We start from the raw sequence: 24,742 nt of genomic DNA, 5'->3' as shown, positions 1-24,742 counted from the left end.
TTATTTCCAATTTAATTATTGGCAATTGCTAGAAAATTATAAAAAATAGTTTATTCTAACAGTACGGTAGGGCTAGTGAAAATGGTAATGACTGTGTTCAGACACAGAAAGTTTTTTGTAACTTATGATTTGCATCAGAGAGAGCACGTCGAAGAACGGGAAACTATATTTTTATTACCAAAAAGCGATGTGAGAGATTACAGTTAAATAGGATAAGGCACCGTTACAGTCGGTTCTACGTAACTGGAACGGTACCGGATTTTTATCTAACCAAGAACTGTCAAATCGGCAGTATTCCTCAAAATTATGTGAGAAATATTTTTGTCGCTACAACAACAACCACATTACCGTTACACTTTCCATACATTTCATAATGGAATTGTCAAAACTACCCGAAACTTTTGTGTATCTAAATTAAATCTTCTCTTTTTTACACATTCGGCTTATGAGATGAAAAGTATTTATGCGTTATTTTCCTTGCGAAGTATCAGATATCCATTTCCTAACGGAAATAAATTTGTAAAAATTAAAATTCTTAAAAAATGCACTCAAACACTGGAGTGTGACTTGCGCAATGTAATCCTCTTTACTTTTTTAATTAGTTATGTTACCTAGATATATAAAACGATCTCACATACATAGCATTTCATATATTCAACTACCATGATGCGTAGGATTGCGTTCAAACGGAAATACTATTGTCTCGGGAACTTCTGGTTTATAGGAGAGGGTGCGACGGGGAAAAGAGAACCTAGTTTGTATTACGGCGATTTGGTGCATTTATTTTAGATCAAAATTAGTTTTAAACTAAATAATGTATATTTGAAATGAACACAGAAGAACGCGTCTACCGAAACTGCAAAAACTGCATCGAAAGTTAACAAAGAACCTAACACATATACATATTCGATCATACGTACAGCGGGTAGTTTCGTGAATTTATCTTTAAGAAACTCGTAGAAACTTTAACATAAATCTCTGGTAGCGCTCTCGGGTAATTATCTGATGGCTCAGTTGCGGAAAAGTAATAGAACTTTCCTGTAGTTGTGTTGAAAATGGTTTTTACACTTGCATCAGCTAGATTTCGACTATTAAGCCTTAAATTTTATTGCTGATTTTAATATAATTTGTAATAGAATATTAATTTTATATCAAAAAATATCAATGATATTTTTTAAATAAAAATATTTATGAAACATGTTTTAAGCTGGCAATAATGTTTCACAACTCGCCATTTTGTTTTGTCTTTTTCACCACTTGGGTGCATAGAAAATTTCAAGAAGACGAAGACCAAGTCTGCTTCAATTTTCATATTGGATTAAAATTTAGAGAAGATTTTGAAGATATCGAATGTTCTTTATTAATAATATATTGTGATATGAGTTTACACACGATTCGTGATTGATTTGAATGGAAAGGTATGATTGGTACATTCGCAATTTTGCAATTAAAAGCATAACACGGAGTGCGAATGAATTAACGTCTTCGTATCAAGTGTGGTAGAAAGGCGTTAATGTATTTTTCAATTGTTGGAGACAGGGTAGGCGACAATGTTAGTGCTGGGATGTGCTGTGATAAAATATGTACTTTTAATACTTTAACTCCCAAAACCAACATAAGTAATAACATTTATTATATATAAAATGTATGTAGTTAAATATAAGGAATATAAGTTATATAAAAACTAATTTGGGTTGTCCAAGCGATAAGAAAACGCAAGTGGAGAATTAGTGGTGAATGACGAATGTGTGGGCAAGTGTGTAGGTTTGTATTAGGAACAGGGCGATGGAGATATGGATTAAGGTATATTTTATCTTTTTTATGTATGCCAAAATTTTTTTACAAATTCAAACAACTTACAGCAGATATTTTAGCTGCATTATATAGGTGTGATTTAATAGATAATATTTTTTTCAATTTGTAATATATATTTGCTTTGTTTTTTTTTATAAAATGTCCTCTTCATGTTATCATTCAACTTTTTTTTCGTTATGAAAGTAGTAAGATGTAACATAAAAAAGCAACGGCGCCGACGTTGACGCACCCATAGAACAAGAAGAAAAATATTTATTGTGTTAAAAATAGTTAATTGTGCAGTGTTTGTTTGCGATTGAAATTATTTGTAAGCAATATAATTCAACACAAATTTGTTAAAAAACTTGAAATTATGATGTTTGAAATTTTGTGTATTTGTATTGTAATACCATTAAGGTATCAACTCATAAGTAAATATATAGTTTGGATATGTATATATCTTTTAAAAGTTAATATTTATTATCTATTTAGAATCGTGAAGGTTCAGTATAACCAATATTGCCAAGAGAATTAGCATACATCGGCACCATCACAGAGAAACATAACATGAACAACGATGCCACCAGCACGTCCTGGAAGTCTTAAGGATCCGGAAATTGCCGATCTTTTCTATAAACATGATCCAGAAAAAATATTCGAGGATTTGCGTGAAATTGGTCATGGCTCGTTTGGCGCTGTTTATTATGCACGATGCAACCTCACCAAAGAAATCGTGGCCATTAAAAAGATGTCCTATTTGGGCAAACAAAGCCTTGAAAAATGGCAGGATATTCTTAAAGAAATCAGGTTGATTGTGCATACAAAAGTATTATTGTACTTCATATTTAATTAACATGTTCTACATTTTTAGATTTCTTCGTCAATTGAATCATCCGAACACCATTGAGTATAAGGGTTGTTATTTACGTGAATCAACAGCGTGGCTTGTAATGGAATATTGTGTAGGTTCGGCTTCAGATATTATAGAAGTACATAAGAAACCTTTACACGAGAATGAAATTGCTGCGATATGTGATGGCGTTTTGAATGGCTTGAGTTACTTACACAGTTTGGGGCGAATACATAGAGACATAAAAGCAGGAAATATTCTACTCACCGATAATGGTATTGTCAAATTGGCGGATTTTGGAAGCGCTGCTATCAAGTGTCCAGCTAACAGTTTTGTGGGCACCCCGTATTGGATGGCCCCGGAAGTAATTCTAGCTATGGATGAGGGACAGTATGATGGCAAAGTTGATGTGTGGTCCTTGGGTATTACTTGTATTGAATTGGCTGAACGGAAACCTCCATATTTCAACATGAATGCAATGTCTGCTCTTTATCACATTGCTCAAAATGATTCACCAAATTTATCCGTAAGACACACGACCCAATATTAGTATTTGGAAATATTTTTTATTTATTATTCCTAAAATATACTTTCAGAAAAATGAATGGTCCGATACATTTTGCAATTTTGTTGAGCTGTGTCTAAAAAAAATGCCCGTGGAGCGACCTTCGTCAACGAAACTTTTAAAACACGAATTTTTGACACAGCCGCGCTCAGATATTGTGCTGTTGGAATTGATTGCGCGTACAAAAGCGGCCGTGCGTGAATTGGATAATTTGAATTATCGTAAAATGAAAAAAATACTAATGGTAGATACCTGCGAGACTGAGAGCGCCATTGGCGATACGGATGATACCCAGGATGAACATGCTGGCGGTGATAGCAGTAAGAGTAATAGTATTACTTCAGAACACTCCATACATTCGGTGGGTGTGTCGGCGGCCAGTAGTCAAGTAGTACAGCAATCCCAACTTTACCCACAAGTACATAAGTACGTAATTAATATCTTTCTATTTTACAGAGCTCTTCGTCGAATTCTATTCCCACCACACAAAATCATTTATTGACGCAACAGCAACATATTGCTGTGAATTATCAACAACAAGCGGCGGCGGCAGCAGCAGCGGCTGCAAGTAGTGCTGCTGCACGAAATTCGTCACGACAAAGAAATCTGCCGCCACTTCCTAACATAATGCACAATATGAACAATAATGTTACACCAACAAATTCAACTTCGGTTGTGCCAGCGCCTATAATGCCTGTATCGTCAACCAGTCATTCAGCAGGAGGTGGTTCACCTGCTTCTACAGCGAATATGGGTACAGGCATGCTATCTCAAAGTAGCGGTGTTTGCGTGGGCAGTGCGGGCGGTGCCGGCGATCGTATGCCTCGCTTTTTGTCATCACCTGCCACCGCAGCAGCAGTATATGCAGCATCGTCACAAGTCAACGAGCATGGTCCCAACAATTTTGCGACTATTCGCACTACAAGTATTGTAACAAAACAACAGAAGGAACATATGCAGGTAAATAATTGGTCACAAAGTTGTTTGATTAAATATCTGTCACCATTCAATCACTCATACAATTTTAAGTCCATCACCTAATCGGTCGTTTTAATAGCATCCATATATGTATAATATGGATTTTCGTTTCTGCAAATTGTGATGTACTTATCACATTATACAGCATTTGTAAATGAACACTCGTCAGTGTTAAAATATCAAAGCTGGGAAAAAGTTCAATTTGAACCAACTTACTTATGTACTGGCATTACCACTACCAAACTTTTTATTGTTATTTTAGCTTTATTGTTATTTATCTCATTTGTCTATAACCCACACTCATAATATAAAACTAAATTTAAAATGTGCATCCACATTTTTTTAAACAAAAAAAAAAAAAGATATTTTATCATCTTTATAGCAAAAGATATAGTAGCGATGTTTAATAGTTAAGTACCAAACATTTTATGTGGCTCTGAACAAATGCACACAATTCGTTTAAAACTTTCACTCATTTCAATATTAATATGTGAAAATATAGCATACTGATACATGATTAACACATTATTCTTAATAGGAACCATACTCCTATGCCCTGTGTCCATCCACATGCGCAAAAAGTGGCCAATGTCAAATCTCATAATTGAATTGAAGTTTTGCACAAATGACGAATTTTTACAATCACAAGAATTTCAAGAAAAAACTACCGAATTTTAAGTTAAACCTCTTCCCATCTATTATGAGATATGAACAACAATCAGTATTATCATGCGACTACATACGGTGTTCTCAGATATTTCTTAACAGGTGCTGATGTTTCTAAGCTGTTAAATTAAACTCATTAAACGCACTCTTAATCATTAGTTCTGCAGTTGTCACAATTAGCTTGTTTCTGAAACAATTGAAAGGGTGTGGTCGTTTTATGCTTGTTATTTAAAAGTGCTATTTGTCTTTGAACATTATAAGTACGTCCATTTCCCACCATCTGTTGCATTTCATTAGTTATGTTGTCATCTCAAATTATTTCCTAATTGAATGTGCTTGGTTGTTGGTCTGGCAAAATATAAATTTAAGTTATTTTTAGTAAAGCGAGTTAAAAATTGATCAAACCCAATTAATTTCAGTCCCACAGTTAATCAATAAAGCATTTTTTTCAACCGTAAAAATGAAAAAAATAAAATTGTTTATTACAATTCGAAGAAAATACATGTACTAATACTAGTGTGTCACGAACGATCCGAGCCGACTCCCAGACCCATCACCGGAGTTCGGATGCGACAAACTTTCGACAAGCACTGAGCGCCACTCACAGAAGAGCCATTAACACCTTCATCGACATTCCCCGCGGATGGTATACTTGGAGATAAAACACCACCCACTGCAGACACAGACCTCGAGTTGATTCGCGAAACTAGTGCGACACTCACTCAACTTCGTTCTGGATACTGTAGCTGGTTAAACTCCTACTTATCCAAACTGAACCCCGACATACCTAATATTGCATTTAAAGAGTCCCCGCATAACACTAACCCCCTCTTTACATGTCCACTAAACCCCACTATCTAGCACTCCTTTCCCTTTGGTCCGATCCTGTTGAAGAAGCTCGTTTCCTGGGACTCCCGTTAGATCACTTCGATGATAATTAATTTGGGCTTGTCGGTTAAATAGCGCCAATATAAATTTGACCGAATGGTGACTACAAATGACACACAGAAAATCGCATTCAAATTGGTCCAACCGTTTTGGATGAGTTCAGTGACATGCACACGTACAGAAGAATTTTATATATAAAGATATTCATATGAGAGTTTCATGTAGAGTATAATGTCAATGCTGCTTTTCTAGCATTAAGTCCATTGACTTGTAGTGTGTTGGTTAAGTGTTTGCAGCTTTGCTAGATAAGATATATGCATAACAAAATTGTCATTAAACATCAATATGTAAAGTGTCCAACAAAGCATACTGAATTGAAAGGTATTCATTATTCAGCAGCAAATAATCTAGATTTTAATAAAGAAAAATTAATTTCTTTGTATATTAAAATCACTGACTTAAATGATGGCAACTAAAAAACAAACACAAAATTACAATGAAACATAGTGAACCAAAGCGTAAAACCCAGTATTTAATGTCACATCGCATACTCTGAAGCACTGATTTGCATTAATTTAGCACAGAAGCGAAATACTCAGGGGTGTTGTGGAATCCAAAGCAGATTTGCTTAATTGTCAGAATGGTAAACCAATTCTGATTTTCAATGGTGTCACAGAATCTGATTGGATTTCATATTTTCGAATATAAGTAAAACCAATCAGCTGTGCCACTATTTATTCATTGGGCAAAAGTAACAAGACATTATTTTTTGGAATTCTAATGACATAATTACTGCAAAATATTAATTAAACCCGAGAAATAGAATCAAAATGAGAAATTATTTTATTGGACAATGAAAGTAGCGATCTAATCTGAATTATCTATTTTTTAAACTTACAATGTTTTGATTTCTTTTTAATAATAACTGTATTTTCCAGAATTTTTTGCCGATTTGGATTTGTTTGGTTAGCCACTTGAAGAATTTTTATTGCCTAAAAGTTTCCTTATCGTTATTCAGTTGTTTCATCTCGATTCTCTTCTCCACAATATCTTATATATTTTGAATGAAATCAAGAAAGGTTCTTTTAAGCACCGAAGCAATTCCACACCTTTCTCCATATTTTAACAAACCTTTACCAATAATTAGGAAATATTACTTCTCTCTATAGTTCCGGACAGACGTATTTAGATCATATTTTGTCGAATTTATTTTCTTTATTTAAAATTAAAAACTTCTAGTTAGTACCTACAAATTTGAACCCGCTACATGTGCTCTTCTCTTCAAGTTACTGGCGCTTATTTTTAATTAAAGAAGTTATCAACACTAATTGCGGATTTCTAAGTATTTTTATTGAAATTATTTACGAATATCGATTGGATTATCAACTACAATTTTAGTTAATCAAAACTAATTCCATACATTTTTCGTGTTATTATGAAGAATCAAATCCCTTTGATGATATTATTAATAAATTTCATCAGTAAAATATAATATTAAAGTTAAATATATTTTAGGTTACTTTTAAAACAGTTTTATGTGTAATTCTTTTAGTTTTTCCATGTTTGGACGATCAGTTCAATATGTTTCGTCCGACATCGTTAAATGTCAAACAATATTCATTTAAACTCCAACTGGTAGTACAATAATTATTATTCCCATTTCGAACAGGAGGAAATGCATGAGCAAATGTCTGGCTATAAACGAATGCGACGCGAGCATCAAGCTGCGTTGGTGAAGCTCGAGGAGAGGTGTAAATTGGAAATGGAGGCTCACAAGGGCGCATTAGACAAAGAATATGATAATCTGTTATACAACTTTACACGAGAACTGGAGCGTTTAGAGGTTTTGTTGACATAATTATTGTTAAAATTCTCTCTTGACAATGTTTTTTTCTGCTCAGGCGAAACATCAGCAGGACTTGGAACGACGTCCAAAGCAAACAACCGCATCAGAGAAGAAACTATTTAAGGAGATTTCATTGAAACAAGAAAGTGAACGCAAAGCCTTCGATTTGAATCGTAAAAAGGAATACAAGGCTAATAAAGAGCGATGGAAACGTGAACTATCGATGGATGAATCGACACCCAAACGTCAACGTGACCTGACGTTGCAATCACAGAAAGACAACTTGAAGCAAGCGGAAGCGCAAGAGGAACAACGTTTACTGCGAGTACAAAAACAGTACATTGATTTGGAAATGCGAAAGTTCAGGAGGAGACGCCTAATATCTCTGCACGAGCTCGAAGATCAGTTATTGCGTGATGTGAGTTCTAACAATGACGCATATTTAAGTCTTAGGCTAATGAGAATTTACATATTTCTAGGAATTAAGCAAAAAGCACCATCAGTTGGAGCAAGCGCATGCTATTCTGCTCAAACATCATGAAAAAACACAGGAACTAGAATATCGTCAACAAAAAAGTGTACATCAGCTTCGCGAGGAACAGGTAAGCTCGTTTATCCACACTGTCTATATACATTTATGCTTACTGAGCAATCACGATAACCAACACGAATTTGCAAAAAAAATCTCATTGAATCTGCTCTTTACAGATAAATACTCAGCACGATACGGAACTGAAGAATCAAAATGACTATATGGAACGCGTTAAAAAAGAACTTTTGAGGAAGCACGCACTTGAAATCAGACAACATCCCAAAAGTTTGAAGGTTTGTATTTGTATATATTAATGATTGCGAATCCTACTACATATATACATATGTATATATTATTCAGAGGTGTCATTAAAACAAATAAAGATTTTCTAAATATTCGAATGGCAAACCAATTCTGATTTTCAATGTTGTCACAGAATCTGATTGGATTTTCATCTTTTCGAATACATGCAAAATCAATATTAGAGCTGTGCCACTATTTATTCATGGGGCAAAATTAACAAGAACATTTTTTTGAAATCCTAATCAAATTATTTCATCCAACTATTCTTTAAACTCGTAAAATATAATTAACATGAGAAGTTATTCCAACTTTTATTTTATTAGACAAAGAAAATAGTTCAAATGAGAAAAGGAAAATTTTAGGGAATCAGAAATTCGCTCTATGTTCAAGGGAAGTCAAAAGTGGTACTCATATTAAAAATGTTTATATTTATGTGTACAAATATATTGTTTAACTTGTATGTAATATGTAATTCAATAAGTATGTAAATTAGCATTCGTATCTTCTCTTTTAATATTAATTATATATTTCTAAAGCGTTTTAACGGCAAATCAAAATAAATTTGAACATAATATTTCAAATCTGTCAGCTCCGAGGCCCTTGGTTTGTTTCTGAAAGTTAAATCGTAAAAATCGGTTTCCATGACACCGAAAACCAATAAGATTTCTGATTCGAACATCCAACCAATAATATCATAATTCATGACGCGAACCACAATCGATTTTTTATCCGACAACTATCAGATTCCACAACAACCTTGATTGTAAAGCCCTAGCTTTATATATTTTTAATTTTTCGACCCAGCTCGCCATGTTTCAGTAACTATTAACTTTCAATAGTAAGAAAATACTATTTTCAAATTATACAAAATCCATTTAATCAATTTCTTTAAAATTTGTTATTATTAAATTTGCATTGTTGTATTCTCTATATAGCAAAAAGAGTTGCAAATCCGCAAACAATTCCGGGAAACTTGCAAAACTCAAACAAAACAATATAAACGCTATAAGGCACAAATTCTTCAGACAACACCAAAAGAGCAACAGAAGGAGGTTATAAAACAATTAAAGGAGGAGAAGCATCGAAAACTAACACTTCTCGGTGAACAGGTGAATATATATACATAATTTAGCATACTTTGATTTACATTGCATGAGATATGTTTGTAATATTTAATATTTCGCATTTTTAGTACGAACAAAGCATCGCTGACATGTTCCAAAGTCAGAGTTATAAATTGGATGAGACCCAAGTGATTGAGTGCCATCGTACCAACGAGCAGTTGGAATACGAACTTGATGTGCTCACTGCCTATCAAAATAAAAACAAGAAACAAGCTCAAGAGCAACGTGATCGTGAGCGCAAAGAGTTAGAGAATCGTGTAAACGTGCGAAGAGGTTTACTGGAGAGCAAAGTAAAGTTATAACACCAGTTCTTAGTCATGAAAAATATTGAATTTATATTTCGTTTGATACAGATGAATGCGGAGTTGCAGCAGTTCAATCAGGAGCGTGCTGAACGTTTACGTATCAAACAAGAGAAGCATGCCAGAGAACTGGAAGCTTTCGATCAGGAATCGCTTGCGTTAGGTTTCAGGTGAGAATATGGGGACACCGGTGATGGTTTCTGTAGTATACTACAATATGACTACATATATGCCTGTGGTGTTTCTTCTCAAGAGTTTCATAGTTTATTTTTATGTTCGTGTTCGTTAAAGTATAAATATACCGAATATAAAAAATAATGTCCGATATGCAAAAGAGTAATATTTTGATTTTGCGAAAGAAAATCTGGCCATTCGGAAATTACTAATAGAGTTGGCTTCAGCAAGTCCTCTTTCGAAGAATTTATATAAAAATTCATAGAACCACGTCTCTTTTAAGGGGTTACATGGGTTTTGTCGAGTAAAAAAGGAAAAAAAGAAAGGGAGGAAAGTAAAAATTGGAATTTTGCAGACATTTTCAAAAAAAAAGAAAAATTTCGCTTAAATTTGCTGCACATTTTCTTTTTTTTTTTTAATATTTGTAATTAAAAAAATCCTTCGTCCAAACACGAGTAAATTGTATCTCTAACATCTGTCCAAAATCAATTTGACAACCAAAATTCCAATTTTTACTTTTTTTGTCTTTCCTTCGTTCGAGCACTAGTTTATGGTCCTACTTAAAACACTTATTTTTTTTTCAATTTGGATGATCCTGTCAGGAGTTATGCTGACAAAGCGGACGCTCCTTTTTTTCGAGGGGTCACCGGAAATGACGTCGCAATTTTAATTTTTTTTTATTTCAGAAATTATTCTTTAAATATGAATCTATAAGAGAAAAAAGTGGCTCTGGCTCTGAAGACATTAAAGTGGTGTTATTTGAAGATGGCGGTACGAAAGTTAGCGCAAAAACGGTTCATCGAAGAAGTTGGTTTGAACCCTCGTCGAGCCGCCACGATAAAAATCTGTCGAAACCGTTTACTTTGGGCAAAATAATATTAAATAAAAAATAACAGTTAAGCAGGGTGGCAGCTGAGTGAACTTGGTTTACTTTTTTCTACCATGTTTTTGGTCAACTAGCCCTAATCGATGGCACCCTTAACGGGACTAAGTATCGGGAGATACTTGAGACAAATTGAAAACTCTTTAAAATAATAAGAAAAACCCATAATATTTTCGTTGTCCGGATTTCACTGTCCGCTACTGTATAACTCGCACATTAATGGTATTTTAGAATCTCATTTTTTAGCACGAAAATAGATGTAATCGAACCTAAAATAATGTTCAGCATAACATAAATTCTAAACTTTACTATAACGTCGTTGATTTGTTCTAAACAAAAAACCGTATATATTTAGGCCTACAATTCCACTTTATTTTGATTTTGTTTTTGATTATTGACTTATTTGCATAAAATAGCAAGCATTTATTAACATTTATTTTTTTTACTCTATTTCACTTTTAGCGCTCTATCACTCAGCGAAGTATCGCGCGAAACATACCCCGACGAGGAGGGTAGCTTATCAGGGTCCATGATCAGTTTAGCGCATAGTAATAGCTCTACAAGTTTTCCGGCTGGCTCCCTATAGCATAAAAACATTAATAAGTATAAACACGGCAATTTTATTACAACTAACATAATTTCAATAACAAAGAAAGGATTTCGTAATTCTAGTGATGATGGTAAAAACCAAGTAAAAGAAGTAATGTAAAAAAGGAAACTCAAAACAAACAATTATAACTAAACACTAATAAAAATAACGAATACATTAAAAAAGGTAGAAATACTTATAAAAAAGTTATGAACAAGTGAGTGAAACAAAACTAATAATAAATTAAAAATATAAAAACTGATTGAAGCAAACATAATACATACATATAAACATCAAAAGCATAATACGTAATGGCAGTTATCGCCGGTTCATGTGTTTAAAATTAAGTTATTGAACTAATTAAAGCAAAATTGCAATGGAGAAACAAAGCAAAGCATATATTCAAGATATGAAAAGCGGTAATGAAATTTAAGAAAACATATGCATTAGTGGCGAGTTTCTTAAGCTGTAGGCTTTGTATAAGATAATCAAAAAGAGGCGTTCGCAATAGGGCGCTAGTTTTTTATAATGCAGTATAATAGCGCTATAAACGAATGGAAAAAATACATACACACTGTCTTATGTCCATATGTCTGCACGAATGTTCGCTTACATATGGTGTTTACTCGTATGCATATAAAGCTGGCGTGAAAAAAGGCATTTCCTCTTCCATCTAGTATTTATATGATACGAACTTTGGATTATCATGCAATGTTACTTTAAAAAGTAAAGCAAAACAGTGGTGTATGCAGTCGCATTATACTACAGAGCTATGTTTCATATAGACTGATACAGTCGAGCTTCGATATCCATGGTTAGGTTCAGAATGCTGAGTATAAGCATGCAGCCAAACATAAATATACATCCAATTGTATATTCAAATAATACTGGAACAATTACGTATGGTTGTATGGTGTCTTTTTGTGCAGTACTCAGTTGTATCGGTGTCCTTGTTATTATTTTCGAAAAAAAGCTTAACACTCTTTAAAAGTCGCTAATAACATGGAGAATTTTTCTTAATTTTCTTACTGTGATATTACATATCAAAGAGTGCAACATCTTGGGTTTTGTTGATATATACATATGTGTATATACAATCGGAAACAGTATGAAATTGTAAAATTTTGCATACATCAGCCTGTCTGTCCCACAGTTGAGTCTAGTCCCCTTCATTAGAAATTTTAATATTTAGAAATTATTTTGATTTCTTGATAAGTGTAGCTTTTGGAAAACTCAATTGCAGAAAATTTGCTACTTTTAATTGTTATGTTTAAAATATTAAATTCATATTTGCTTTTTAATAGTAATTTATCCCCTTAATGAAAAAGTTTAGTCAAGTTTTCAGCACTGGCCATATCTGAGAGCTGCTCGGAATCCCCTAGTTTGTCCCACTGGTGCTTTCAGTATTGTCAAATCCTTGTGTAAGCTGCTCGTAGGGAACTTTTGCTGCTAAAATATGTAGTTGAGTTAACATTCCATTAAAATGAGTTTGAACTGTGCACATCTTTTGTTGCTGTAAGATCTGTAAATCCTTTTAATCATTAAATGATACCGAAATCAAGCAAGTTTTAGGAAAACATGAGGTTTTCAAAGTTGAAACTTGATATTATTGGTGGAATCCCTCAAATATTGTATCCTTTTTAAACTAAAAATTATTTTTTTCTTTGCATAAATCTTAAATTTGAAAATCAAGAGAAGCTTATATGATTAAGATACGGTCGAGTATCGTCACTGAGCATATAGTCAATGCGTTCTGGAATTTGCAATATTTAATATTCGCCATTATCTGTATATTTTGACTGCGTTGGTTTGTGATTACGATTTCGCTTTCCTATTTAGAGTCGCCCATGTTTTATAAGAAATTATGAATATGAAAGTATTGTGAAATGCATAGAAAAAGTGAAATGTTTGTATATCAAGAAATTCGATAATAACAAAATAGAAAGGCAAATTAGGATATTTAAAATAAAATTAATTTTTTGAAAATTAACAATTAGCCAAAATGTTGTGTTAATATAATATTACGTAATTTTAGTAAACAAATTAATATTGTATATTTGTTCATGTTTTATTCTTTTCTATTATTTTTTGTTGTTGAATTGTGTGGTGAAAAAGGTTGCAGCAGCATTTATCCTATCCACCGATTAATGAATTGCTTTGTACGTCATTTGTTCAGTTTTGTGCAGAGTTGAAAAATGTATACCTATAAGTGAGCATACAACAACACAAATTTGTAAAGACCATAAATAGAAAAAACTATACATCATTAAACAAACTTAAAACTTCTATAATAAAGCTGCCGAATAATAAATATGGAGAGCTCTTGAGCATATAACTTGAATGAGGTGTGAAACGCCCACTAAAACCTAAACTGTGTACAGTACTTTATTACAAATATTTTAAATATAATTATATTATGTTCACGGAGGAAAGGATAACAGTATTGTTAATACGATTTGAATAACAACAAATGAGTCAGTCATTGAAGTACTTCAACACTATTGCTCCGCTGATTTCTACTTAATGAAAATATCAGTAGAATACTATCACATAAATTCATTGAAAAATATATTGTATTACCATTTAACGCTACAGTTGTTGTTCCTTTCCTCTGCTTCATTAAATATTTATTTTAAATAAGCACTACAAGTTGTAATTAACAATGCAAATGCAATTTCCACATATAAAAATGTGTAAAATAGATTCCACGCCAGCAAAAATCGACCAATTATACCAATTATAATTATTAAAATAACATAAACAAAGCAAATCTAAAACACATTTCTAGTAGTTTAGTTTTGTAGTAACATACAATTTGTAATAATACAACAAAAATAAATTCATATACATACCTATATATATATATTAATATATATATTATAAAAAAAAAACCAACAAAACTTAGAAACATATTAAGGAACCATAAGAAAAACTTTATGTTAAAAATATTGAAATTCAAATTTATTTTATTTTTATGCTAGATATAATAAAATCGAAGATAACAAATTAATAAGTCTATAAAAATAAAGACGGCAAAAATCATATAAATTGTTTGTTTATTTTTTGTTGTAGTTGGTAAAATAAATTAAAACATTGTCGAAGCTATTTAGTATTTGAAACCATAGCAAATCAAAACCTGGTATTTGGTATGTTACTCCGTAGAAACTGAGAGCCAGAGGATATGTGTATGTAAGAATAAGTTTTACAATGTAGTCACATGTGAGAAAATATTCCTCGATTTCTTCCCAGCAAATCGATGTCTATTGTTAAAAATTTGTAAATTTGAAAATATATTTGGACTAAAATAATTTATTTAAAAAACAAAGCATTTAATCGTAAATTAAAATCATTAAAGTGGTATGGCAGACCTAAATAGCTTCACTTATACGGTAAGACAGAATTTAACTAAAACACAACTCTGCCGCGTATAAGCGTTCTCATGACAGTGTTTTCTACGTAGCCAGAACGGAGCTAAATTATTACCCGGCCAAGGACTGGCAAATTCGCAAAATTTCTCCAAATTATTCGGAAAATGTTTTAAATGGTGTTTCGATTGGCCAAATAAGTATGTCTACATACATGTTTGGTAAAAATGTTAATTGTAACTCATTTCTTTGGAATGACAGTGTGTTGTCAAATATCCTATATATAGTTTAATCAGCTATATTATAAAGAGCGAAGGGGTTTGTCTACTCAAATTTTAACGAATTGAGCCAGATCAGATATTTTGTTATGTTTCTGCAATATCAACAAAGGCAGGGAATATATTATTCTAATTCCGGATATCACGTCGCATTGGATGGGAGTTATCTGCGTTCTACTTTTAAGCACAGATACTGTTTACTTTTGATCGAGGGTAAATATTAAAATACAGGTGAACTTCTTTAACTCGAATCACCATAATCCAAAAAAAACTTCGAGTTAGAGAGACTTCTAGTTATAGAAGTTTTCATTAAAAAATACAAATTTTCAAAAAGCTGTAAAATATTGTTTTATACAGTTTTATTAATGTCATTTGCATAAAGTTTTATGTATGTATGTATGTATGTATGTATGTAATTGGCGTAGGAACCGTTTATCCGATTATAGCAGAATCGATAATAACGCGCCATTCTTCTCTTTCCCTTCCAGGAATTCGGCGCCAGTTGGAAAAATGTTGTATGTACTACATACATACGTTCAAACGTATATTCTGCAATTTTGTTTGTTGTTGGTTGCTATTGTTTGGCTCTTGACGCCTGTACTCCATGCCTTTGTAACAAGATTTATACAATCCATAAGTATAATATATCATATTTTTTGTTCACATCAACATGTCAACACGATGGGGAGTCCCTGTCTCCTTTGAAATTCTGCCTTGATACTAAAATTTAACATTTTTTATTATACCCTGGTCGAAAAGTTCGATTTCTATTGTCAATTCAAGAGTTCGAGTTATGGAAGTTCAACTGTAATTGTTATAAATGTATAACATAAAATACCTTAGTATGAATATATGTACATATTTTATTATAATTTAGTATATAGTTTTTTATATTTTATATTCGTAATATTCATACATATCAATACATGTTTAGGTCGATTATGACATCAAGCTATTCATAAAGCTATGTTTATTAATAATTTTTGTAGTGGCTATAATGAATTCAACATTATTATCCTCTTGTTGTGATAAAAACCTCAGGGCTGCAATTTCCGCAAAAGTACAACCGCCCACGAAAAATACCAAAATAACACGAGGAATATTAAGAGCAGAACCATCTATTGGCGTCGATGAGTTGTGACGACCACCTATACCTATTAGTTGAGCTTGAAAATCTTCAAATGTTGGTCCTGGTAAGTTGTTAATTTGACTCTTCAAGGTTTGCCAACCTAGAGGTTTCAGCGTCTGTTCTACAATACGCGCTGTTAATGGTGCATAAAAACTGTGTACATAACTTATATCTTTTGGTTCTATTTCAACGACATCCTCCACAGTCAAATTAAGAGTCTAAAATAAAATATATTAAAAAATAAATAACTTTTAGTATATGTTTATTTTATATATATATTGTTACTGACCTTGCGTAGGACTGCATACGCACGGGATTCCGATTGAGTGTACAAAAGACCGGCCTTTTCCAAATTACTTATTTTAAGTAAAACATCCAAACCATACACCTGAACCAACTCACGTTTGTAATAATTCAAAACCTGAAGGAATAATATATGCACTTAAGTGTTTAGACACGATTTTTAATACTAAATATTACTTTTTCCTTAAATCCAGATGCCGCTGCACATTGCATCGCCATTAGTCGCAAAACATTTTCAAGGTCACCTTTTTTTGCTATCATATCCTCAATATATGCACTGGCCTTGTCTGTGTCTTCGCACATCATAAACTCTTGCTCGGCTGCTAGATCATCGGAAAATTCGAAGGTGTCCACTTTTTTACGAATAATTTCCGCAATTGTTGTATGTACTGCCACCGATTGCTTTTGTGCTAGCAATGCTGGTAATTTATCCACAAAACGTTTCATATCCTGCACCGAGGTATCCTGTGTTTTTGTGTTCATTTGGGCACTTATTTCTCGAGCATTTCGTGCCAGAATTTTGCCAACTTCATTAAAATTTTTATTTCTTAATTGGGCATACAATTTTTCTCCAGAATTCATAAACAATGTTTTCTTTCCCGAGACAAATTGGGTTTGCTGTGCGTTTTGTTCTTCTGCACTCGATGTGAAAAGTTCTGCTGGCAAGACAAGTTTATTGTTTTTTATGCCGAAAAATTCATCGATTAACCCTTCATATGTGAGTTGAGTAGCCACAGCACTGAGAATGTCTATTGAACGATCAAGCAAAATAATTTGATCTATCAATCCTTTATCCCCGTTCAACATTTTTTCCTCGGCACCTAATTGTTTTGCATGCTCCCATATTCTTCGTGAATGACTACCCTTTCCATAGATTTTTGGTATTCGTCCAAAGAGGCGTTGTAACTGCACTATTCCTACAGCTGCTTGATAAAACACAGTTGGATCACCATCAACAGCGACATCCCGAAAAGCAAAAGGCAGTTCCATGGACACAGTATCCACGTCTAAAGGGAAGAAATTCCATTCTAATTCCTTTATTTGGGTGAAATTTTGATACACTTTTAAGTTCTCTAAGTGCTTGATGCACAAACAAGATCGTCGCGGCACGAAATAGATGTGAAACTGTCTGTTTTTATCCAGATTATTTTTAACATGTTCAGCAATAACTTCCATAAGTCTGACGTGTGATCGTACAATGTATATGATGTTAGATGCATCGCGGGGGATTTGTGCATCTACTTTTAGTTTGAGCAACTTAATGTTCCGTTCGGAAAAAAGCGAAGGAGAAGCCACCAAGCCAATGGGACCCAGAATTTCTTCATCTAAAATTAATAGTTTGGATCCATCAATGAGCCCTAAAAGATTTGCAATCTCTTTGCATGCAGCCTCTTGCAACAATTGTATATTTACACGCCCGCTTTGAAGATATTGGAACATTTGTACGAATATATTAATCTGTTGTTATTTTTACTATAAACGAAAACAAGAGAACAAGGCGTTTTTCCTTAGCTTGAAAACAGCTGATATTAACAACCATAAAAGTATAAACATATGTACATATATATTTTACTATAGGCTAATTAGTGACGCGTACATTGAATTTCGGGATATTTTCAAACCTTGAAGAAATAAAAATAAAGAAATCTATTTTGTGAAAATATTTTATAAATAAATGATTATTGATTGCATGATATAAACAAAAACTAGTGATTTTCAAATCATCAATTCATACATAATGAAATTTACACTTATTTCATTAATTTTGAGAGTACATTCATGGGAATCTACCTTTTTACGATATTTCATTTTAAGTGCGGCCAATACTTCATTGTTTTCTTTTCAATAAGTCAAAATTTAGAGAGCGTACGATCTATGATTTACTAAATGGGCAATGAAAAAGCTTGCTTATATTTAAGCTAAATAATTTGTATAGAAATAAATTTGTTGATTGATAAGTGATGGATGCAAATACTACAAAGGATCCTATGCGTGTAGCATTAAAAACACTTATCCAGCATTCAAAGTGAGATTATTTGGAACTATATTTGTGACAGCTGCTGTATATTGTTTACTAAAATGCTAGTAGTAACAAATTGTTGTTATTCATTTAAATTAAAATTAGCGGGATTTAATTTGTTTTTTTTTAATGTTATTTCAATACATTGTATTTGCAAATTCTTTTCAGTGCAACTTTTACTGCTGACGATGTACTACGGGAGTTTCGCACAACAAAAGAAAAACGGTCAAATCGGAAATTATTGAAAATTTTAGAGATAATTTCAAAAAACCAACCAAAAGCTGAAGAGCATTTGCTGGAAGCTGCTAAATTATTGGAAAAGTATGTATACAATTTTTGTGCTAATGAAATAAAATGCACATAATTTTTATCTTTCAGAAAAGATCCGTTCTATTGTTTGTTGAATTTTCTAAATCACTATTCTGATACAAATATTATGCAGGCAATACGTAAAAAGGATATATCTACTTCTACACCGTTGATAAGTAAAAAAATGTTTGAAACAGTTACTCCGGATTGTGTATCGGAGGTACGTGAAAGAACTATAAATATTTGCTTATTCTGTACTTACGTATTAAAGCCACCAAAATGATGATGGATCAATCACGGCCGATGACCGAAAGTAGTCCTACCCAAGTGGGCTTAAGGCATGGCGTATTTTTGTTCGTACTTCTTAACTATTAAATTGCGGTGGTTGCGTTAATAAATAAGTATCGTTTATTCATTCCCCTATTTTATTCATGCATTACAGATTAAGGAACGTGTAGTTCAAGCAGCTACTGGGTGCGTAACTAAAACAGTGCAGAATAATTCTATAACTAATGTAACTGGTGGACACTCTCCAACAACGCCATTATTTCCTTCATGTAATAAACAACATGCAGATGCGCCTTGGGATTTCCGTACACTTGATAATCTACAGTTTCCTCAAAATAATATAAAAGCAATTCCTATAAGCAGTCAAGAAACGCTGCTTTTGTACGATCTTCTATACTGTTTAACAGGTATGCGTGGATCCTATATAACCCCAATAGAATGTATGACCGGTCGACAAGGAATTAAATTCATTATATCTGAGCAAATACACAATTCATTAAGAGATATCGCACAGGAAATGCTACCCTTAGCTTCCTACTACACATGTATAGAGCAGTTCATTCAAAGTGCAAGCTTTACGGAATGTGGTCAGGTTTTACAAGCTTTTAGTGAAGCATTGAACAGTTTAATACACGATTATTATGTAAGTTTAATACACACAAACTAAAATATAATATTTGTATTTTTTTAATTTATAATGTGTGTATTGATATAAAAAAAGTTGCTTTTGGCCCAACTGGAAGCGGAGTTGAATGCTGGAAATTTAACAGTACACAAAATGTTGTTTTATGTGCGACCCACCTTAAATACAATGGAAGTTTTGGCCGGTGTGGTATCCGATATTCTAGAGGTAGGTTAACTAATTACCACAGTTTTGGTTTAATTTACTTATAATTTTCTTCTAGAATGAGTTACGTGGTGGTCAGGCGCTAACGCTTCTCTTTAACAAGATCAGCACTTTAACTGGCGATGAAGAGTCGCAAAAGTTTGTCATTCAATTAACACATTTAGCGGCTGTACCATACATGGAAATTCTGCAGCTGTGGGTACAAAAAGGCGTAATTTGCGATCCGCAGCAAGAGTTCTTGGTGGAAGACAATGAGGTCATACGTCGCGAAGAATTGCCCGAACATTATTCCGCCGATTACTGGGAGAAACGGTAATCAAATATTATATGTCATGATATGATTATATGATGATAATGTTGAATATATTGTATTTCGAAATTTATTGCAGCTACACAATACGCCGTGAACGCATACCATGTTTTCTAGAAAAAGTTTCAGATATTATTTTACGTACGGGTAAATACTTGAATGTTATCCGTCAGTGTGGCAAAAAAGTGACTCCTCCACAGTTGATGAATTTACAATTTTCGCCCACAAATCAAAATCATATTGTTGTTATACAAAACGCATATCGATTCGCTTCGAAGAATCTCTTAGAAGTGTTGCTTAAAGAAAACGATCTAATGGGGCACCTGATGTCTGTAAAGCGCTATCTACTGTTGCATCAAGGCGATTTCATAACACAGTTCATGGATGCTTGCGAAGATGAATTGGCAAAGAATGTAGATAAGGTGTTGCCTATGACATTGGAGAACTTGCTTGGTCTTACATTGCGTTTGTCTTCTGCTAAACATGATCCATATAAAGATGACTTGCACTGTGAATTGTTGACGTATGACTTAGTGACCCAAATGTCCAAAATTATGAATAACGAAGAAGGTGTGTACCTTTTTCTTTGGTTGTCATTGATTTTTTTCCTATAATTTTAATATACAAATATTTATTCTAGAATACTGGCTGTCCCATGATCGACTGGACCTCAATGGTTTGGAGTGTTTCGCTTTCAGATACGAAGTGAAGTGGCCAGTCTCGTTGGTTTTGAATCACATAGCGATTTCAAAGTACCAGATGCTATTCAGACAGTTATTCTACTGCAAACACGTTGAGCGGCAGTTGTGCAAGTAATTTGAAAATATTTTAACTAAATTGTTTTTATATACATATTTATTGCAATCAAATATCATTTTAGAATATGGAAGGAAAACTCAATAGCCAAAAAGTTTTCGCCACAGGCAGCGGAGCTTTATCGTTCCGCATTTACTTTACGTCAGCGCATGATGAATGCTGTTCAAAATCTTGAGTATTACATGATGGTAGAAGTTATCGAGCCAAATTGGCACATTTTCATACAAAATATGAATAAGGTATAATGAGAAAGTTATTAAGGTGTTAGATGGGTTTCAGAAGCTACAACCAAGGGTATTTTTACAATTTTTTTAATATATTCTATTATATATTTAATTTAAACAATTAAGTGTATTAAGCTTAAACAGTTTTGTTTAAAAATTCCGAAAACTCAGCCGTTGGCACCTATCTTTCATGACGTGTCCAAAAAAAACGGTAGTTCCGTGGACATCATAACTCATGATTGGTTAATAAAAAACAATAAAACAAAAAGACTTCAAAAGTAAATGGATAAATATAGCTAATGAAAGAGGGAAAAAGAAAATATTGAAATTTGAATTTTTGACAGAATTTAAACCAATTGGTTCGAAAACAAAGTTATAATAAAAATAAAAAAATCCTTCGTTCATTAACTAGATAATGTCATTCCAAAGATGTGTGCAAAATTTGAACAAAATCGCTTCGTAACTTCATATGAGAAATCGTTGAATTTTGAGATAAACGCGTTTAAATGTTTACATTAAAACTTCCAAATGGTATATCTCCTAGAATATTAGTCGGATTGATTTGATATTTTGGATAATATTTTAATCATTTTGCACTATTTAATAATATAAAAAACTTTCAAATTTAAAAACTTTGAAACCCATCTAACTCCTTAAATGAGAATTGAGAGTGTAGGTGAGCAGCAATTAATTAATTTTGTTCCAGGTTGAAAACGTCGATGAAGTGCTTTCATTTCATCAAGACTTTCTTGACTCCTGCTTGAAGAATTGTATGCTGACTGACACTACGTTGCTTAATCGTTCCATTTTCAAGCTCTGCAACATTTGTTTGAAGTTCTGTGAATTCATACAGGTAAGAATATGGAACTGGTATCAATATCTTCAATAACCGTTTAATAATTGTTAAAAATATTAACTTATTTTAGTTTAGCAAGTAGTAAGTAGCTTTTGAAATAATTTATTACTTTACAACTACTCAAAATACTATAAATATGTATGCGCATGTTTCTCTCCTTATTCTTATACATATTACTTGTACTCGTGCATAATATTGTCCATAATCTTGTTTTCCGATTGCTTGAAAAGAAATCCCAACGTTTCTTTCTTGATGCTGAGCTTAAGTCTATGGTCTGCGACAGCAATGACGAGGATAATTCTGATTCGGATGTTGATATTTCGAGTCAGAAGCAGGTATAAACGAATTTACATTCAGACTTCTTTCACCCTGAGTTCTCTAACAACCATATTCATACTTTGTTTTGTTATTTTTAACTTTAAAGCGTTAATTTTGTCGCTCTATATATATGTATTTTTTTATTAAGCTTTCGATGTATGTTTTTTGTTTTGTAAATATCATTTGTGAAATTTAAACAAATCCATTAATATTTCTCAATAATTATACTTTCAAGTCCGAGTCATCGCTGGCACCGAACGATACCTTTTCCGAACGCGTAAAGCGCTTTGACCTGGAATTTACTGGCTTACTTATTGGACTCTTGAAGCAAATCAATGATGTGGCCTCGGATAACCCATCGGATCGGTTTATAAATCTTGTGCATCGCATCAATTTCAACTCGTTTTACAATCAACAAATGGATAAGTTATGTGCTAAGGATTCGATGCTGTAATAATTTAAAACTTGTCGTTGACGTCTTCTTGAACTATACACTCTCACAAGAAAGTTCATTCTGCTTACCGGTTGAAAATATAGTTTATGTTTGTAAATCTTTTAATAAAACTTGGAATTAATCACCTTTTAACTGATTGTTAACTGAATCTCATTCGTTGAACCAACATTTTCTTTAAAATTTATTACATTTAAAATATATTTTTTACTTACATATATAATACGAAACAACAAAAATTAAAAAAAAAAAACAATTTCAGTGCGACCGTGACAGGACTCGAACCTGCAATCTTCGGATCCGAAGTCCGACGCCTTATCCATTAGGCCACACGGCCATATATTAAAATTATGCTAAATTACTTATATCTCTGCTATATAGAACATAGGTTAGTCATATGTGTTTTTGTTTTGCTTTGCAAATTGCTGAGAATGTAAACAGAGAATGTTTATTATTATGAATATTTTACATTCTCTGCAAATTCACTTCAGATTGAAAAATTTTGCAAATTCGAATGAATACTTATCAGAGAATGTAAAATAGATACAAGTATTAAAGCGTATGCGAGACCAATAATCGTAATACATAGACTGTCGGCAATAATAGTTATAAGTGCTTTCCGAACCATATCTAGCGTTGCTGCTGAAGTGCTGGCCAGCATGCCGCCTTTTATTGACATCCAGGGAGATGAATTCGTGGGACTGCATAAGTTAGCAGCGCCCCCTTCAGAAAATAAAAAGTTAGGCGAGAGGAACCATGAAGTGGCAGCAACGGTGGGAAGCCTCAACTAAAGAACGGTGAGCCCGCAGACTAATACCGGACATCTATTCGTGGATATATAGAAAGCATGGGGACCTTGATTTCCACCTGAGTGATCACGGGTGCTTTAGAAGTTACCTATACAAATTCCGTCATGACGTTAGTCCATATTGCTCGGTATGTGCAGAGTCCGTAGAAGACTCTGAGCACGTATTTTTTTATTGCCCTTGCTTTTCAGATATATGGAAAAAGTGTCAGTCCTCCGATAATTGGAAAGCTGTTAGCGAAGCGGCAGCCATAATGGTGACAGAACTGAGACATCTACAACAGGCTAGGTCAGTCAGTCCGCGCTATAGAGGAGATTTAAATTGTCTTGACACTCCCGTGAAGTCATACTTAATCCGGTGATTCCGAGGGAGTGTTTTATGGTGGAAGTAGATTAGGTTTACTGGATTAAAGTTCCGCACTTCAGCTTTCGATGCTTCCCTCTACTATAAAAATAAAAATAAAAAAACGCAAATACGTATGTATATACATATATATATTATACATGTATGTATGTATATGGAAGTTTAAAGTTATGAAATACGTTGTTTATTTTAGTATTGTACGAAATGTATTTATGATAAAAATATAAACATATTTTTTATGAAAGTATGTATTATGTATATTTTATACATATGGGCAAGACTCCGTCAGAAGAAAAACGATTTGCAAGTGGTCTTCCGATTTTTTTGAAACTTTGGGAAATAATAGTCTTATATAAGTAAATTTTAACCCCAAAAAGAATTCTGAAAAATTTTCAAAATGGTGGTCGCTACGCCATGTTGAAAAAAAGTGCAGTGTTTTTTTCATAAATTAATATCTCCGAAACTTCTTAATCGATTTTAATGAAATTTACAGACGATAAAATTAATAGTACGTAATTTAATGTTATATTATGACCAAAAAAAATTTCCTAATTTTGACCAAACA

General features: G+C 33.0%; 3 protein-coding genes and 1 non-coding gene across 9 annotated transcripts; 2 read left to right on the top strand and 2 right to left on the bottom strand.

The window, feature by feature from the left end:
• Positions 1 to 1,243: 1,243 nt before the first annotated feature.
• On the top strand, positions 1,244 to 16,348 carry LOC105215372 (serine/threonine-protein kinase Tao). 4 transcript variants are annotated; one of them, XM_011189242.3, is made up of 13 exons: positions 1,244 to 1,418; positions 2,287 to 2,601; positions 2,666 to 3,170; positions 3,241 to 3,597; positions 3,666 to 4,169; positions 7,411 to 7,584; positions 7,643 to 8,005; positions 8,067 to 8,189; positions 8,296 to 8,412; positions 9,358 to 9,531; positions 9,615 to 9,836; positions 9,900 to 10,018; positions 11,368 to 16,348. In XM_011189242.3, the coding sequence occupies exons 2-13, from the start codon at positions 2,372 to 2,374 to the stop codon at positions 11,489 to 11,491; spliced, it is 3,012 nt and encodes a 1,003-aa protein (XP_011187544.2). In that variant the 5' UTR covers positions 1,244 to 1,418; positions 2,287 to 2,371; the 3' UTR covers positions 11,492 to 16,348. The 4 variants fall into 4 exon arrangements, with proteins under 4 accessions (XP_011187544.2, XP_011187541.2, XP_054086496.1 ...); XM_011189239.3 differs by having other exon boundaries at positions 3,241 to 3,600; XM_054230521.1 differs by lacking the exon at positions 1,244 to 1,418 and adding an exon at positions 1,532 to 1,552 and having other exon boundaries at positions 3,241 to 3,600.
• Positions 14,035 to 18,141, bottom strand: LOC105215373 (vacuolar protein sorting-associated protein 33A). The gene is made up of 4 exons (XM_011189244.3): positions 16,747 to 18,141; positions 16,556 to 16,687; positions 16,064 to 16,484; positions 14,035 to 15,942 (listed from the first exon to the last, which is right to left on the bottom strand). The coding sequence occupies exons 1-3, from the start codon at positions 18,007 to 18,009 to the stop codon at positions 16,077 to 16,079; spliced, it is 1,803 nt and encodes a 600-aa protein (XP_011187546.2). The 5' UTR covers positions 18,010 to 18,141; the 3' UTR covers positions 14,035 to 15,942; positions 16,064 to 16,076.
• A 267-nt stretch (positions 18,142 to 18,408) lies between these two features.
• Grip84_2 (gamma-tubulin complex component 2 homolog) lies at positions 18,409 to 23,143 on the top strand. 3 transcript variants are annotated; one of them, XM_011189245.3, is made up of 12 exons: positions 18,409 to 18,595; positions 18,758 to 18,910; positions 18,968 to 19,118; positions 19,341 to 19,829; positions 19,908 to 20,036; positions 20,092 to 20,345; positions 20,423 to 20,913; positions 20,984 to 21,155; positions 21,224 to 21,398; positions 22,090 to 22,236; positions 22,470 to 22,574; positions 22,793 to 23,143. In XM_011189245.3, exons 1-12 carry the CDS (start codon positions 18,531 to 18,533, stop codon positions 23,009 to 23,011), a joined length of 2,550 nt encoding a protein of 849 aa, XP_011187547.1. In that variant the 5' UTR covers positions 18,409 to 18,530; the 3' UTR covers positions 23,012 to 23,143. The 3 variants fall into 3 exon arrangements, with proteins under 3 accessions (XP_011187547.1, XP_011187548.1, XP_011187549.1); XM_011189246.3 differs by lacking the exon at positions 22,470 to 22,574 and having other exon boundaries at positions 18,412 to 18,595; XM_011189247.3 differs by lacking the exon at positions 18,409 to 18,595 and having other exon boundaries at positions 18,769 to 18,910; positions 19,032 to 19,118.
• A 129-nt stretch (positions 23,144 to 23,272) lies between these two features.
• Trnar-ucg (transfer RNA arginine (anticodon UCG)) lies at positions 23,273 to 23,345 on the bottom strand. The gene has a single exon. It is a non-coding gene; the product is annotated as a tRNA-Arg (tRNA).
• Between the last annotated feature and the right edge of the window lie 1,397 nt (positions 23,346 to 24,742).

This window comes from Zeugodacus cucurbitae, chromosome 5 (genome assembly GCF_028554725.1).
Source record: "Zeugodacus cucurbitae isolate PBARC_wt_2022May chromosome 5, idZeuCucr1.2, whole genome shotgun sequence".
NCBI classification, from domain to species: Eukaryota; Metazoa; Arthropoda; class Insecta; order Diptera; family Tephritidae; genus Zeugodacus; species Zeugodacus cucurbitae.
This window is presented reverse-complemented; position numbering and strand designations above follow the sequence as displayed.

Excerpts from the sequence above, each read along its gene's own strand:
- LOC105215372 (XM_011189239.3), top strand. The coding sequence starts at position 2,372 with ATGCCACCAGCACGTCCTGGAAGTCTTAAGGATCCGGAAATTGCCGAT. Across the intron at positions 3,601-3,665 it reads CGGCGGCCAGTAGTCAAGTA|AGCTCTTCGTCGAATTCTAT; the intron begins GTACAGCAATCC and ends TCTATTTTACAG. Across the intron at positions 8,006-8,066 it reads AAGATCAGTTATTGCGTGAT|GAATTAAGCAAAAAGCACCA; the intron begins GTGAGTTCTAAC and ends ACATATTTCTAG.
- LOC105215373 (XM_011189244.3), bottom strand. The coding sequence starts at position 18,009 with ATGTTCCAATATCTTCAAAGCGGGCGTGTAAATATACAATTGTTGCAA. Across the intron at positions 16,688-16,746 it reads CATCTGGATTTAAGGAAAAA|GTTTTGAATTATTACAAACG; the intron begins GTAATATTTAGT and ends TTATTCCTTCAG. Across the intron at positions 16,485-16,555 it reads CGTATGCAGTCCTACGCAAG|ACTCTTAATTTGACTGTGGA; the intron begins GTCAGTAACAAT and ends ATTTTATTTTAG.
- Grip84_2 (XM_011189245.3), top strand. The coding sequence starts at position 18,531 with ATGGATGCAAATACTACAAAGGATCCTATGCGTGTAGCATTAAAAACA. Across the intron at positions 18,596-18,757 it reads ACACTTATCCAGCATTCAAA|TGCAACTTTTACTGCTGACG; the intron begins GTGAGATTATTT and ends AATTCTTTTCAG. Across the intron at positions 20,037-20,091 it reads TGGTATCCGATATTCTAGAG|AATGAGTTACGTGGTGGTCA; the intron begins GTAGGTTAACTA and ends ATTTTCTTCTAG.